An 18,000-nucleotide genomic window follows, 5' to 3' on the forward strand; every position below is an offset into this window, starting at 1 on the left:
AAGGATAAAATGATTTGGTATGTAACATGGGAGTGTGCATATGCTAAGAGTGTATAGGGGCTACTGTTTAATGAGAAAAAATGTAGGATAATTTGTATGTGTGCAAAAGAATGACCTTTATGATCTTTTTAAAAAGGAAATTAGGCCCTTTCATGCAGATCATTGTGACGCAGATTACATCTTCCCGCACGCCCCGCCCTACATTTTGCTGTACTGTATATATGTTACTCTGCAGTTTGGTCGGAATTACATTCAGAGCCTTAAGCAGGTAAGCAGATGGTTTGTGTTATAATCTGGGATTCTATATAGTATGGTTTATCATGTTAATTAAACAATATAAACAATTTATTTTTGTAATAACTTTTAACACAAACACAAAATATAAAAGTACCATTAAAGATATAGTACCAAAAACTAAAAGTGTTACTAGATTTTTATTTGCAAGATTAAGATGAAATATTACTGTTTTAGAAGCATTCTGTTTTGTACTTGAGTAAACATGCATTTTATCAGCATTATGTAGATGTATGAAACAAACAAAAGCAACTGTATGATCTGCACATCTTATCTTGAGTACAATGCGTGCAATGTTATGATGCTTAAGATTTTTAAGGTTTTTGAAAATATACAGCCCTCCACAATTATTGGCACCCCTCGTAAAGATTTGTAAAAAGGGTTAGAGGAAATCCACCTTTTGGTGAAGCAGCTTCATGTCACACTGAAAAATTGAGAATAATTCATATACCCTAACGAGGTTTCCAGTGCCTTTGGAGGAATAACAGCCCCACAACATCACAGAACCTCCACCATATTTTACAATTGGGATAAGGTTCATTTCATTACGCCAAACCCACCTTGTGTTTATTGCCAAAAAGCTCAATTTTCATTTCATCAGACCATAGAATTTGGTTCCAGTCAAAGTTGTAGTGGTGTTTTGCAAACTTCAGGTGCTTAAGTTTGTGGCAAACTGGCAAAAAAAAACTGTTAGCATGTTTTCAGAGACATGGTAATCCCAAGATTTTACTTGGTCTGGTAATTCACCAACAGTCATCCTTGGGGACCCTCCTCACTGTATGTGGGGGAAAAATAAACCTGGCTCATCTTCCAGGCAGGTTTGTAACAGTTCCAGTTGTTGTCCACTTTTAAATTATTGCCCTACCAGCAGAAATAGGAATTTTGAGTAGCTATTTTTTAAAACCCATTCCCTGACTTATGAAGGTCAACACACTTCTGCCTCATTTGGTTTGTATGTTCTCTTATCTTTCAAATCTTACAAATTTTTACAAAGGGTGCCAATTATTGTGGAGGGTGATGTAAGTGCAGCTAAGGTTAAAGGGGCAGTTCACCTCAAAACTGAAAAAATATTTGTTTTACATAGGCTTTAGTGTTATCTATCCATCTAGGTTCTTCTGCTGGGAGTTGCCTAGTTTTTGAGATATCAGCCATAGTAATGTTGGGCTTCTCTCAAATATAATGAGAGTGAATATTATTATATCTGTGGTGACTAAAGTGCCAGAAAAATTAACTTGAAAAATCGAACAGCAATGTCCCTTACGAGAAATCATGACCCGGTTATTGAAGATAATTCACAGACTTTGTAGCATGCAGTTTAATGTACAAACTATTTTCTTCTACCAAACTGGAGACGCCAATTATATTACTGCACAGAGGATATCGCCAGGGTACTTGTGCTTGTATGCTCTGTGCTTGTTGTTTTGATACCTTCTGGTCTTGTTTGTTTCCTTGCCCTTGTGATGTTCAATAAAGTAGTGATGGGTTATGGCATTATATTTATGTTCAAGCAACCTATCTGCTATGTGTGCGCTCCAATTGGGCTGCACATTCGCTCAATTCACTCCGTGCGCATTCAGCTCACTGCCCTACCAATAGGTCAGGTAAAATAAATGAAAATGCAGGGATTGTTTCACTTTAATTTTATCTGACCTATTGGAAAAAATAGGATATTAAATCCTGAAAATATCAATACACCACAGGTGAGTTACTTTACTTTTTACTTGAGTATTACATTGTTTCAGATCATAGTTAGCTAACATGTCATCATATTTTTTTACATTGTATTTTCCATGGGTAAAGTAATTTCCATGTTTCCATGCCGAGTTGCCAAGACAAAGATGTGCAGATCATGCGGTTCCTTTGGTTTGTTTTTATTTTATTTTTTTTATCAAAAATAATATTTAATAGTAAAAATATAGTATGCACATACACTAAAAATATTAATGAAATAACCCTAATACTAATATATTATATTCTGTAATGCAATCCAAATAATGATTATACCACGAAAAACACAATCCATAGACATTTATGGTCTCATAATGTTCCTGGTAGCAGTTTTATTATTCTACCCCACCCCGGTTGAAAAGGACCTTAAGTTGTGAATGTGTGAATATTTCAATGTCTTCAGAGATGCCTGTTCTGTGCATTTCTTGTAGAAGCGGAATCCTTTGCCATGGGTTGTTTTTGGAACCTGTTTCTGCTGCAATTGATGCTTCTCTGTGAGTCCTTTCTCCGGTCTTCGTGTCCCATCTCTGTCATTGCTATAATCATCATCATTATTGCCATCCTGTTGGCTGTAGTTTAGCTTGTTTATGTAATGTACATCATTGATAATGATGCCAACAAGCTTGACTGTAAGGACAAAAGATGTCATTAATGACCACATATTTTTAGGCATTTTACAGGGCTTCTGTTACTTGTTTGCATACATTTCCCTGTTACATCAAATCACATTGCTGTTTAAATAAAAGTAATCATTTAGCAATTACTTAAATAGTCGTCTTTGTTTTTGCAGGTATTGAGATCACAGTCCAGCAAGGTAATTTGAATGGTTTGGGAAAATTTATCATATTTATTTTAAATCACAAATTTAAAAACATGTTTGTGTAGCTATTTTAAGCTATTCAAATGATGCTGATGTTTATATCCTATATTAACCATAATAACTAATTTTCAGTGAGTAACTGAAAAATGCTTCATTTCAGCCATCATCTATTTCAAGGTTGATTTTCAGGCTAAACTTAAAAAACGCAGCCATTTGCCATTCAACATGCAAAAGAAAAAAGAAAAGAAAAAAATGTTTTCTCTTTTGTCATGGATGTAAACTTAATATTTACATAAATTTGTGTTGTCCAGTGATCACAAACAACCAAACCAATACAAGCAGTGGTTTTCATGATGAGCTGCTGCTGTCAGCTGAGACTGGATTCGCTGAAGAATATGGTATTTGTGTGTGTGTGTGTGTGTGTGTGTGTGTGTGTGTGTGTGTGCGTGTGTGTCTGTGTGTGACAGAGAGAGACTTGAAAGAGATATTTATATGATTATGTTTGCATTTATCCATTTCCTATACCTGCTTGTTCTGTTCGGGGTCGCGGGTGTCCAGAGCCTATCCTGGAGGCCAGAGGCACAAGGCTAGAGTACACTGGTATGGGAGGATCATTTAGATCTTGTGAAATGGGATATGGGATATTGTAATATAATGGATTTTGCGTAGAGTTTGTATGTTTGTGGTCCTGAAGAAATTGTTTATTTTGATGATAATCTCATGATAATTTATACTGATGACATTTAATAGTCAGTGGCTAAATACCTCTGTTTCCTTGAACATTATATGCGTGTTGATAATATTTCTCAAAAAAAGACAAGCCCCAGCGAAACTTGACTTAGCTTTTGATCTTTTCAATAACTAGAAATGCCCGCTAACACGGTAATGAGGGCTAACATGAGACAGGTATAAGTGATTAGATTATGGGAAGGAAATAGAATGGTCAGCAGAGACCTCTGCTGGCCAAACTGGAGCACAGCAGGACAGATCATGATAGTTACCAAAAGGAAAGAGGAAGGAATAAGGAAGTATAGCTATAATTAAAGCATTGTGGGAGTTAAGAATTAATATAAATGTTGTATTTTTTATAAATGTAAAATATATAGGTATTAAACTGCTCACTTTTTTCAAAACTGTTTCCAGAACACTTCTATCCATATGGGTACAGTTACGGAGATACATTCTTGAATAGCACAGAAAATGGGACTTCACCTGGGATTCCTTTACCTGGGACATTCCAGTTCTTTGAAAATGGATACAACAGTACATTTGTAAGTTAACAAATTCAGTCATTATCATACACTCAGTTGTCACTTTTTGTAGATGCCCATGTGTAGCACCAGGTAAGAGACCCTTTCATCTCCAGAGCAAAGGGTTGATGCATGCTTATCTTCACATCGTGCTGAGATCTTATTTTTGAAAGCTGAATTGAAGGTTGCATTTATTAGAACTCTTTAAACATGGATGCATATGGAGCCTCTTCAACCACCGCTACTGTGTAGCACTGACCCAAATGATACAACAGCAGCCATTCTGCACCAGTACACTCACCACACAGTAGCTAAGGGGCAGGAGAAAATGCACCAGTTAGATACAGGGGAGGCCAGATTGATAGGGCCGCAGTGGGGAATTTTAGCCAGGGCTTTGGGGTACATTTTATGACCTCAAAGAGTCACAACTTCACATTTTACATGTCATCCGATGGACTTGCACCAGTTTTACTGCACATGTGTTCTCATGATTGTACTGGGACCCACACAGACAACACCAACACTTCTTCCAGCAGCAACACAGCTTTCATAGTTGGTCAGCCATCGAAGAATTGGCCATACCAAAACCTGTTTACCTTCTGGTAGATTACTAAGTCTGAATTGCAAGGGGAATGGCTGCTGGCTGGTTGCTTTTTGCACTCTTGGACTTCCTGTTAGTTTTAACAAGACTGACCACAAAAGAAAAAGTAAGAAAAGTTAAAATGCAAAGCCATCAGATTAAGTTGGCTGCACGACAGCTGTATACTTGCAATGTGTGCCTCACTGTATATAGGACAAAAGTGTTTACTAAACAACGAAATGCATTCTATTTTTATTTACGTTTTACATAGCATCCCGACGTTTTTGGCAATGGGGTTGTAATATGCTTTTCTTTTCAGATAAATATCAACGGTGCCCTGACATTTGATTCTCCTTGGATTGGTTACATGCCTTGCCAATTCCCAACCTATGCTGACAGAAATATAATTGCTCCTTTCTGGGCATATTTTGACACCACGTTTGGCGGTTTTGTGTCCTACCGTGGAGTGACCGGTGGGGACATTCTAAACCAAACAACACAAGACGTCAACCAGTACTTCCCTGATGTGTCCTTCAATGCTACTTGGGCTTTTATTGTCACATGGTACAATGTTACATACTTCAATGCAACAGGAACGGTAAATGTTTATTATTGTATAACTTATTGTATAAGTTTTATTAACTGAATTTGGGTTCTCTGAAACACTGAATTGGATCATTCACATTTGCAGTTTTCTTACCGCTTGATAATTCCATAAAAAAACTCTTAAGGATGAGCTGTAATGATTAATGGTGATAGACGAGGAAAAATATACAGCTCTGGAAAACATTACGAGACTACTCTTAAAATCTGTATTTTTAAATAATGCTTTAATCCTGGTTCTACAATGTGAGGCAGGGTCCTTCCAGGCTCAAAATTTCTAAGACCACAGTACACAAGAATAATGTGAAGCAGGAGACACTGGCAATGACTGGCAGTGCCTCATAAACTGAACAATGACTTCACGTGACCTTCTTAAGGAATTGTAAATATGAAGTGGTGTAAAGTACATTGCTGGGACAGTTCGCATCAGGCTCTTAGAAGAAGCCCTTCATTAATGAGAAACAGAGAAGAACCTGCAGTTTGTTAAAATAAAATTATATATTTATATATATAAATTGACAGACGCACAAACATCAATTGCAAAAAAAAGTTGCTGTGGTCTCATTTTTTCCCAGAGCTGTATGTGCATATTGATAGTTACAACCTGCCAATTACTTAATACTATGCTTGAGAAAGACATGTCCCACTGTTTTCAGGCAACTTTCCAAGTGACGTTGATCTCAAATGAAAATCAGTCATTTTTTGTGATGAATTACGGCAGAATTGATGCCCCACCTGGTTATGAGGTGAGAATTTCAGCAGATAGTATAGCAACAACCTAAAGCAAGGGACTACACCTGACAATGAAAGAGCAAGATCATGATGTACAGAAAGGCCATTTAGTGAATGACATGTATAATAGTTAATATTATATCATTAATAGACTTTTCACTTCAGACCCTTAAATCCATTAGGTTGCTACATATTGTAGTCACACTCAAAATGAGACTATGTAGCTATGAGTAATTGTGGTACTGGTATCCATAAATCTATTTTCCACACCACTTTATCCATTAAAAGATTACACTGGGCCTGCAGATGGTCCCAGGCAGCATAGGAAATATACTGTATTTGCCACTAGTACTGTGCAAAAATATTCTGCTGTGCAATTTATTGTTGTAACTCTACAGTTTTGGTGATTTACTTCATCTTTGCAGGCTGGTTATGACACCAATGGTTCCATGTATTATTTTTCTGTACCTGGGTCCTTGAGTGACAATAGTACAGAGCTATCAAACACAAGCAACACTGGTATTTCAGGACGCTGGGTATTCCGGACAGATGTGCCACAAGGATGTGAAACTGAGGGTAAAAAACTGAAAACGTAATTTAGAATGTAGTTTCCATTCGATTATGGTATATAATAATACAAAGCCAATCAATGGAATTTGTAAATTATAAAATACTAACAACATTATTATAAACCGCAGGTTCATTCCTTCCACTGGGTGCCTCCTTCTGGAATGACAGCAGCTGTTTGGAGAGATGCACCTGCACAACCTCTGGGCTCCAATGTGAGGGCACCCCCTGCCTCTTCAACCAGACGTGCCAATCAGTTTCTTTCAAATACAGCTGTCAAGACGTGGTTTGTCCTCCCAATAGCCACTTTGACTCTAACGCCACCGCATGTCCAGCCACATGCTTTGACCCACTATCTCCATATAACTGCACATTACCCCCCATGGAGAACTGCACTTGTGACGAAGGGTATGTCCTGGATGCTGGGGAGTGTATGCCTGTCCAGCAGTGTGGGTGCACGTTCCAGGAACAATTCTACACTGTGGGAGAAACTGTCCTACTAGGAGACGATTGCGGAGAGCAGTGTACCTGTACTAGCAGTGGAATGACCTGTTTCAATTACTCTTGCGAATCACAGAAAGTGTGTTCAGTTCAGGGTGGACAGAGAGGTTGTTATCCTGAAAATGATAGAATCTGCACAGTGGGAGAATATATGTACCGCACGTTTGATGGCTTAGGTTTCCATTATCAAGGAGCCTGTGGACTGACACTGACCACTTTTACCAATGGGACAAACCTGCCAGATTTTGTGATATCAACTCAGAAGGTTCCTAGCGGTCCACAGGGAAACAATTTCAACAGTAATCTGAAATTTGAATCCAATGGCACTGATGTTTCTGTTACATTGGGAAACATCACAACAGTACAGGTAGGTTGCCATTTATTCTCTTATGTGAATTAATTCTCATTGCTGTGAGGCATTTTTCAAGTGATAAATGCGAAGAAAGTACATTGAACACCGTATATAGAATTCTTGGGGGTAATCAAAAGGATTTAAAAATAAGGAAATTAAATTTGAAAAATTTAAGTGAATTGTGGCTTTTGTCTCGTGATTTTGCTCTTTTCTGTTCTCAGAAGATAGCTTTAACTTAATTATTATGGTCAAGGTCTGTTCTCATGCATTTAATCCCTGCATGTACTCAGGTGAATGGGCAGACAGTTGGACTTCCTTTCTATGGACAGTTTGGAATGATCAGTCTGTACCACAGCAGCATCACGAGCATCGTGTTGGAGACCAGTTTTGGTGTGTTTATAAGAACACACTCGCCATGGCTGGTACAAGTGACCATCCCAAGCAATTTTTCTGGAATCTTTGTAGGAATGTGTGGAAACGGCAACCAGGACATAGAGGATGAGCTTATGACCGCGGGTGGCTACCTTGCCAACAGCACTGAAGAATTCGGGGACAGCTGGCGTTTTGGGGCCTTGTCTGCATTTTGTGTGGAGAGCATAAATTTTGAAAACAACACAGCAGGGAATGTTAGCCAGTATCTGTCAAATAGCTCCTGTGGCATCATGTCTTTAATTGATGGGCCTTTTGGTGCCTGCTCTGCATTTCTGAACCCAACAGAAATGGTCAATGAATGCATAGTTGCCATGACTACATCAGGAGGTGACCATGCCGTTCTTTGTGAAGCCCTACACAACTACGCCTTGCTGTGTCAACAGAATGGGTTTCCCATTGGAGAATGGAGGAACTACACTAACTGCGGTAAGCTTCCAGATATTTTTTCTGCATTCTGTTGAATGTAACATAACTGTATGTTTTGGAAACATAGTAGCAACAGAACACAGGTTTGTAATATAAAGTATGTCAATTCATATTCAAGGTTCCTCCTGAATGCAAACGATTTTTATATGATTTTATCATGCTTGATCTCCCCACTCAGGTCTAAGCTGTCCACCAAACAGCCACTATGAGCTCTGTGGAACCTCCTGCCCAGCTACTTGCCCCAATCTCTCCTTCCCTTTCCCATGCACACAGCCATGCCAAGAAGGATGTCAGTGTAACGATGGGTTCGTGCTGAGTGGCAGCCAGTGTCTTAACCCTAGTGCCTGTGGCTGCTATTATAATGGTCAATACTACCAGAATGGACAGAGCTTCTGGGAAGGAGATGGGTGTCTCAACTACTGTACCTGCAATGGTGACACTGGCAACACGTCTTGCGTACCCTCATCATGCAGCTCTTTGGAGTACTGCCAGATTGTTAGTGGGGAATATGGTTGTTACCCACTGCCATCAGGCATTTGCTATGCCGTTGGGGATCCACACTATTTCACATTTGATGGGTTCATGTATGACTTCCAAGGCACCTGTCGCTATGTGCTCGCATCCCTCTGCAATGACACCAGTGGTCTGCAAGATTTTCAAGTGGAAGCAAGGAATGAGCCATGGATGGGCATGACTGTGTCCATTACTGTGGAGGTGTTCATCATGGTTTATGGTTACCAAGTGGATATTAAAAGTGCTGAGTATGGAATAGTATGGGTAAGAAAGCTTTTTCTACAAATTGCATTCACTTTATTATAATTTCAAACAAAATTGTTAGTAACTAAATTCAAAACTTATTTTAACATACAAATTTCTGCAAAAATTCTCTTTTGGCATTAGTTTACACAATGTACTCTTCTTTAGGTTGATGGTGTGAGTAGAAGTCTACCAGTCTCCTTGAACAATGGACGGGTTCTGATAAACCAGAATGGTGCGCAAACCATTGTTAGTGTTGACTTTGGCTTGACAGTCAGCTACGATGGCTACTATTTTGCTTTCATCATACTACCCGCCAACTACAGAGGCAAGACCAGGGGTCTGTGTGGAAATTTCAATGGGGACCCCTTTGATGACTTCATTAGTCGCTCTGGAGAACTGCTGGGATCTGCCAGCCAATTTGGTGATGACTGGAGAGTCCCTGGCAATTATACCTGTTCAAGCAGAGAACCCAATAATTTTTGTAGTGACCAGACCACCATTGAGTCTATGTGCCAAATTCTGCATTCAGCTGAAGGACCCTTCGCCTTCTGTAATGAATATGTGGACCCAGAGCCCTACTTCAACTACTGTGTGTATGACGGGTGTGTCTCAGCAAATCAAGATTCTGTCGTGTGTCAGATTATCCAGAATTATGTGGCTGTTTGCCAAGCTGCCAATGCCCGAGTATATCCCTGGAGGGGGGCCACAGGATGCGGTAATACATTTATCTTTTTATATGATACTCGCTGGCTTGCTTCATAAGCACTGCAAAATGCACAATATTTATTCTCTTATGGTCTTGCCTCCAAATAGTACCTTTTGATCTTTGTTTAAAATGTTAGGCTTTTCCACTATATTTAACAACATAAACTTTCATTGTTTTTTATGCGCTTTGCAAACGTTGAAATCCCATGTAACATGTTATCCTCTGTGTACTGAAGAGATGGTGTGTCCAGCAAACTCCCACTATGAGCTCTGTGGATCGGAATGTGGCCTCAGCTGCGGAAACAGCAACTTTAATGCCACCTGCACACAGAGCTGCACTGAGGGCTGCTTCTGTGATGAAGGTTATTTCAGACAAGGCAGTTCCTGTGTCCCTACAGAACAGTGTGGCTGTCAGTTTGGTGGCTTCTCTTTTAAAGTAAGTTATCCCAGTATCCACTTTTTAAAAGTAAAATAGAGAATTAAAAAACTCACTTTGTAAATGGATTAAGTACTTGATTAAAATTTCACCATCCCTCCCTTCATTCCTACCTTTGGATTCTAGCTCTAATCTTTTAAGTATAAAACCATCTGTTGACAAAACACTGATTAAATTATCGAACATGCCGAAGTTTGAGTGTGTTTTGAATGTGTATGGTGTATTTTGGAATGCAGTGGTATAAATTAACTAAGGATCCACCTGCGACTTTTAGATTGGAGAGAAGTTCTGGAATGATGACTGCTCGCAGTACTGCACATGCTTGTCGTCCCAAGAGGTGTATTGTGAAGCGGTTGCCTGCACTCCTACTCAGGAATGCACTATCCGTGATGGCCGACTAGGTTGCTTTGACTTTGACCCACTGTCTACCTGCACAGTGAGCGGGGATCCCCACTACTACACTTTTGATGGAGCACTTGCACACTTCCAGGGCACCTGCTCATATGAGATCACCAAGACCTGTGGGAGTAACACCACTGAAGGCTTTCAGTTCCAGGTTGTAGCGACTAATTGGCACCGTGGCAACAACCAAGTGTCATTTGTCTCCAAAGTGTATGTGTGGATGTCCCAGGATGGTGTACAGACAAACATCACCATTGAACAGGGTGGGAAAGTGCAGGTAAAGCATGGTAACTTTGTGCCAGAAATGATTGGAAGTTTGCAGTTAGCTATATGATGCTGTGTGATATTTTATTAATTTAATAATTACACAACTGCAAAAATCATATAATATCTTTTTTCAAATTCAAATAAATCATATTGAGGATTAGTGTTTGTGTATTTAGTTATTGTGTATTGTTAATTATACAGTAAAGCGTTTCACATTAACCACTGCAACAGCTGAGACTCTGAATTTCTTCAAGGTCAACGGTAGTGACTTCCCAGACTATGGGCTCATTGGGGAATCGACTGAAGTGCATGAAGACCATGGCTTTGTGGTGCTGGACATGCCCAACAACGTGATGGTTCGCTTTGACGGCCGTAGCACTCTCTTTGTACGGCTCGGTCAGAACCTCCGAGGCTCTGTCTGCGGAATGTGTGGAAATTTCAATGGAAATCCATTGGATGACAAGGTTTCCCCAGATGGGGTGCTTCTAGAAACAGATGACGAATTTGGTGATTCATGGAAGTCTAATTACAGCCTCCCTAAGTAAGATTTTGTCAGTAGAAAGCAAGATAGCAAGAGTCTGGTTCATTAATGATGTCATGCTGTTTAACTGATCCTTATACTCCTATAACGAAGTGTTATGTTATTTTACTGCAACCTGACTCTTGCTGCCTATCTTGCATTGTTTTAAACATATGCCCACAAATGCAAATGTTTTTGTACCAGTATTTACAGTAATACGTTTCTTGTCAAATGCTTGGTAGGAACAAAAAACTGAGAAACCAAATTCAACATTAGACAATATGACTACATTAAACTGGTATCATGACTTGGAAAAAATAATCATATGCCTATCATTAATAATTTTGCTTTATTCAAGCCAGGTTTAAATCATTAATCATTAATTCTGAAGTATTTGCCTAGTGCTTAAATTTGTCATAAATCAAATTTTCACAACAAAGGAAATAGTTATGAATTTAAAAGAAATAAATTAAAATGAAGCTTTATATTAATCAAATTATTCTTCTAACCCAGCACCATACACTGGAAATACATTTGGAAAATGGATGTAGGAAATTATTCCTCAGTCACCTGTATTGTCTTTGGCATTATAACTATAACAAATGTATCTATAGAGATATGTATAAACTATTCCTTTGAATATAATGCTATTTTATTGCATGCGTATAAATACTCTTTGTTGATTCCCAGCTGTGGAGCTACTGACAAAAGGGGTGGAGGATCAGAAGATGACAATTGCTCATTAAGAGAGGATTTCAATAAAGCATGCAGCATCATCCTGAACATCACTGGCCCATTCAGAATCTGCCAGTTCTACATTGACCCCACTCCCTATTTCTCCTCCTGCGTATATGATCTCTCCCACAACCAATGGGCCAATGGGATGCTCTGCTCTGCAGTGGCAACCTATGAAGCCGCGTGCAACCTCCTGGATCTCGAGATTCCAGAGTGGCGCTCAGATTTGCTCTGCCGTAAGTACTGCTGATACATTACTAGTGACTGTTTTCCATGGATGCGTAATATCGGTCATCTCTGACTATCTGCCTTCACATAGGTGTGCAGGAATGACCATTTTGTCTACTGATGATGCTTAAAACCCCGATCTCTTATTCTGCTCTTGCTGTACCTTTGTCACTCACTATCCACTGACCTGTCTCCTTCATTTCCTGCCTCCAGCTCCGGAGGACCCCTGTGCTGGTCTGGACTGCACGGAGGATGAATGGTGCGGGGAGAACAACGGGGTCTACGGCTGCTTTTGCAAGGAGGGAAACAACAGCAGTGATTTTGGTAAACTAAAAAACTAAATGCTACAATAAAATACAGTGTTTGAATTTTGTGCAGAGCAGTTAACATTACCATAACTTACTGGGTATATTAAATTATGTAATATATAGCTCTGCTTTAATGATCCCTCAAACATTTTCCACAAATAGGTAATACTGTTTAAGACCAAATAATAATAGAAAAAAAATCACATAAAATGTTTTTAAAAACTTTACTCCAAGAACAGACAATCAGTTAGTATAAAAAGATGTACATTAATCTCTTCAATTGTTTTGTATTGTCAATTTGTTTACTCTGTAACCAATTAACCACAACAGAGACAAAACTGACATTGTAGACAAAAATATAACATGTCTGTCAAACTCAACAAATAGAAAAAATGATGAAAACATGTTCTGTGGAGTGACGATTTACGCGTCTATGTCTGGAAGTCTGAAGGATGAGTCTGGGTTTGGCAGATGCCAGGAAAGTGTCACCTACCTGACTGCCCTGTACCATCAGTAATGTTTGGTAGGGGGGTCATAATAGTATGGGGCTGTTTATGAAAGTTCCAGTGAAGGGAACTTTTAATGCTTCAGCATACCAAGACATTTTGGACAATTATATACCTTCAACTTTGTGGGAACAGTGTGGGGAAGGTCCTTTTCAATTCCAGCATGACTGTGCCCAAATGCATAAGGCAAGATCCATAAATACATGGTTGGGTAGGTTTGTTGTGGAAAACACAGAGCCCTGACCTATCCTTACATGTTGACAAGGCAGATGGCACATGAATCCTGCATAATGGTAATATAACTCCTTTGTATATACTTATATATTTCTATATACTATCGCGTTACATAATTTTTTAATAGAATTATATGAATTATTCACATCCATTTTGGATTGTACCTTTTATTTCAAAATGTATGATATTTGTTATGAAGTTTCATTGTGTTCAGCTTTATGAAAACAGCAATTTTGCATTTGGCCATGACCAAGGCACATGACTTAATATAGTGCTTCAGGGCATGTAGTAAAAAATGCACTGAAATGCACTTAAGTAACATGAAGTTAACAATTGTTAACAAAAGTAATTAACTTTTAACAATAACTTTGTTCTTCCACAGATTCTGAAGAAACCTGTTTCAGCAGTTCTGGAACTATGTCTCTGTCCCGGTGCCAGCTGTTTGAAGCTGGTTTCCCAGCTAATATCTTGCACCTTAATGACATCAACTGCACTGCAATACTTCAAGATGGCAGACTGGTCTTCCAGTTTGACAACGATGGAAATAAATGTGGAACTATTATCACTGTATGCATGAGCCTGAACCTATCTAGAGCTGTAACCTTTTTTAAGAAAGGATAATTTCAGTCTGTAAATGATAGTGTTCATATGAGGAATGACATTTTAATATGTTTGTTTCTTACCATAGAGCAATGGCACACACCTCATCTATCAGAACACCATTTATGGGGAAACCAACCCACATACCAATATAATCAGCCGGGAAAGACGCCTGGTTCTGCAGTTCTACTGCGCGTATCCAATTGAAAAATCCTTGTCCATGCCGATTGGTTTCCACCCCTTAGAAAGGTGGGCTAAGAATACCTGTCTTAGCACTGATGGGCATAATTTCTAAAAGCAGACATTGTGTCTTTATATCTTTTATTAGTTCTTTGTATCTTTTGAAATTAAACCAACAGCGTGCTGGACAAGATTCTGCCAGGCGGCATTGGGGAGTACCGGGTTCAGATGACTCCTTTTCTCGACGCTGACTTTGAGAAGCCAGTCACAGCTCCGTCTTTGAATTTGCCCTTGAACCAGAGGCTTTTTGTGGGTGTGGAAGTGATTGGAATGGATGAAAGGCAAATCTCCACTGTGATAGACTCTTGTTGGGCCACACCCGATGCTGATCAATTCAACCCCATCCGCTGGGACCTCATCAGCCATGAGTAAGCATCACTGACATGTAACCTTTTTCTGAAGTGGTAAATTATACATCTAACTGTCTGTGTGCAAAGTAACAGTTACAGCCCCCCTTCATTACCCTACATTATCCAGCTAAACCTTTTTTTTTCGATGTCTCATCTTGTGTGCCATGCAAGTGCTTATCCTTAATTATGTAACCTACATGGAGACGTGGCTTGTTTTCCTCATTCTTTGCTTGTCCCATAGGTGTCCCAACCCTGAGGATGGAACTGTAGTAATTAACCAGAACGGGGTGTCCACCACCAGCAAATTCTCTTTCAGTGTGTTTGCATTCAATAGCAATTCCTCCATGGTATACCTGCACTGCCAGATTCACTTGTGTATAAAGACCCAGTGCAACTGTGCTACGGTGAGTTCAATAGATCTGCAAACAAGAAAATATGCAACGTATAACCCTTGTGCACTTTGCTGCACCAAAAGCCATTAAATTATGGTAACATTTGCCCTTGATCAGAAATTCATATTGTTTTGTCTTTCACAGCTTTGCTATCCTAGATACAATGCTAGAAGGAGAAGATCCATAGAAGTACGGGACACTGCATCCATTTCCATGCCATTGGTAGTATCTTTCACAAATTCAGGTAAACATATATATGTATATATATATATATATATAGGGAGTGTCTTTACATATATAACACATTTCCTGTATTTCATGTAGTTGTCCTTAGTCAATAATAATCTTAAAATATTTAGTCTGTAAATAATTTGATGAAAATCTTTTTGGGAACATTTATCTGTTTTAACTTTAAATATTTTTCTCCTAAAGCTCCACATTTTGCAAGCTCCCTGCTGCTACTTGCCCTTCCCACCCTGGTTGCTGCTACAGTGCGTTAAGGCCATCTAACCCCAAACTATGTGCTTTCCATTATAGTGAACTTGGTGTTTAGTTATCAATTCTTGTGTTTTACAGCTTTAATCTCTACTTTTATCTTTGACCTGTTATACCATAATGATTGAATACCTTTCATGTACAACTGAACAAATTATTTTGTTTTTTTTTCTAAATGTATTATAAACAATATCATGGGAAAAACATTTTTTGGGGGGAGGGGGGTGCCAAGAACAGGATTGTGAACCCCTATTGGCAAAAACAAGTTTATCATTTGGTGTGTGTTTATGTAAATTAATCAAACTTATTAACAAACACTTAACAAATTAACAAATATTTTCAAAAATTATTGAATATATTTACATTTATGTGAACACTTTGTTACATACATACATGCATATATTGGGAACAGAGAGCACTTACAACAGACTCTTTCCATCATTGCATGTGGTGTCTGCCCACCTGATAAGGGTCCAGCCATGACATGTCCCGCTAACAATATTCATAAGTAGAAATGGGCTTAATTTCATGAAGCTTTCCCCATATTGTGCAGAAACATGCTTCGAGGCTTAAAACATTATTTCATTCATAAGGAGAGACCTAGTGGGTTTCGAAATGTATAGCAAAGCTTTGAACAATCTGAGAATGAAGTCTCCATGTTTGCATAGAATGAATAATGTTGCTGGTATGACAGCAGGGTCTAATTGTGTTATACTAAATAAAAAAATACTAACAGTATGTCTTTCAGTTTGCTTTATTTATTTTTAACCTTGCATTTGCAATAAAATACAACTATCCTCCACTTTACACAAGTTCGCTTTATGTCACTTTGTGTTTTCATCACTTAGGCTTACCATTCACAGAAGACATTTTGTAGCACAGTATGTAGCACCAGTTTTGGCTATGAAGAGAATTTTGCACTTTTACAAATAAAAAAATGTGAAAATAGTGTTTAGCATTTATCAGCCAGCCAATTATAGATATAGTTTACAGAAATGTGTGGTATAACAACAGACTACATATATGACAGTAGTCCCATAAGATTTTAATGGAGCTGAAAAATTGCTATCGCCAATCGACGTCATAGTGCGACACATTGCTGAGATGCCTGTGGTGTTGCTGCTGTAGACAAACCTATTGCACTGCCAGTAATATAAAAGAACTAGGGCATTAAGATTTTTCCAGATTGACTTATCTGACAAAAAAGTCGAAGTCGAGTCGACAAGTTATTTGATGATGTCATCACACAGACGCAGCGGAGGAACACAGGTGTCCAAGAATTCTCTGAAACATTAACAGTCAACATGACAATTAAATAAAACAAATCATAGGCTAATACCTTGAATTTTCTGGTAACGTTAAGTGCACAATAGAAAGTGGGAACAGCTTAAGCTGCGGTAGCCAAGGCACACAGAATGCCAAAGAATGAGTCAACAAAATACACTGTACTTGACAAAACAGCACATTTTCATTATACTGTAAAATACATATACAGTAAAATACAGTCATTAACGGACATCAAGAAACCTGGCAAAACAGTTTGTTATATCCAGATCAAGTTGTTGTATGCCCAGAACACAACTACAGGACACCATTTACTCATGCCACATCCCAGCAGACACACTTGTGGTATAGATTATTATATTGTACATGTAGTAATGCACCCCTCCTGGAGCCAAGACCTTATCGTGGTGGAGGGGTTTGCATGTTCCAATGATCCCAGGAGCTTCCTGGGACTTTATGCCCCTGGTAGGTTCACCCAAGGGAAACAGGTCCTGGGTGAGGAACCAGACAAAGTGCGGCTGAAAAGACCCCTTATGATGAACAAAAACATGGACACTTTTCCCTCGTCCAGACGTGGGTCGCCGGGGCCCCCTCTTGGAGCCAGGCCTGGGGGTGGGGCTCGATAGCAAGCGCCTGGTGGCCAGGCCTGCACCCATGGGGCCTGGTCGGGCACAGCCCGAAGAAGGAACGTTGGTTCCCCCTCCAATGGGCTCATCACCTATAGGAGGGGCCAAAGGGGTCAGGTGCAGTGTGAGTTGGGCAGTGGCCGAAGACCTTGGCGGTCCGATCCTCGGCTGCAGAAGCTAGCTCTATGGACATGGAATGTGACCTTTCTGGTGGGGAAGGAGCCTGAGCTGGTGCGCGAGGCTGTGAGGTTCCGACTAGATGTAGTTGGGCTCACCTCGATGCATGGCTTGGGCTCTGGAACCAGTCTCCTCAAAGGGGGCTGGATCCTCTTCCACTCTGGAGTTGCTCATGGGGAGAGATGCCGAGCAAGGGTGGGCATACTTATTGCCCCCTGGCTGGGCACCTGTACATTGGGATTTACCACGGTGGACGAAAGGGTAGCTTCACCTTCGGGTGGAGTGATGGGTCCTGACTGTTGTTTGCGCTTATGCACCAAACAGCAGTTCAGAACACCCACCCTTTTTGGTGTCCTTGGAAGGGGTGTTGGAGAGCGCTCCTCCCGGGGACTCTCTTGTTCTGCTGGGGGAATTCAGTGCTCACGTGGGCAATGACAGTGAGACCTGGAGT

General features: G+C 39.6%; 1 protein-coding gene across 1 annotated transcript; it reads left to right on the plus strand.

Annotated features, from left to right (window-relative positions):
• Positions 1-229: 229 nt before the first annotated feature.
• On the plus strand, positions 230-15,604 carry LOC125741927 (alpha-tectorin-like). The gene is made up of 23 exons (XM_049013461.1): positions 230-268; positions 2,454-2,516; positions 2,813-2,836; positions 3,154-3,240; positions 3,986-4,113; positions 4,992-5,270; positions 5,932-6,021; positions 6,433-6,583; positions 6,706-7,442; positions 7,718-8,285; positions 8,464-9,062; positions 9,210-9,759; positions 9,986-10,185; positions 10,460-10,864; positions 11,109-11,395; positions 12,065-12,345; positions 12,551-12,661; positions 13,768-13,952; positions 14,074-14,234; positions 14,345-14,593; positions 14,817-14,979; positions 15,112-15,211; positions 15,400-15,604. The coding sequence occupies exons 2-23, from the start codon at positions 2,471-2,473 to the stop codon at positions 15,465-15,467; spliced, it is 5,469 nt and encodes a 1,822-aa protein (XP_048869418.1). The 5' UTR covers positions 230-268; positions 2,454-2,470; the 3' UTR covers positions 15,468-15,604.
• Positions 15,605-18,000: the final 2,396 nt, after the last annotated feature.

Source organism: Brienomyrus brachyistius, chromosome 5 (assembly GCF_023856365.1).
Source record: "Brienomyrus brachyistius isolate T26 chromosome 5, BBRACH_0.4, whole genome shotgun sequence".
Taxonomy (NCBI): domain Eukaryota; kingdom Metazoa; phylum Chordata; class Actinopteri; order Osteoglossiformes; family Mormyridae; genus Brienomyrus; species Brienomyrus brachyistius.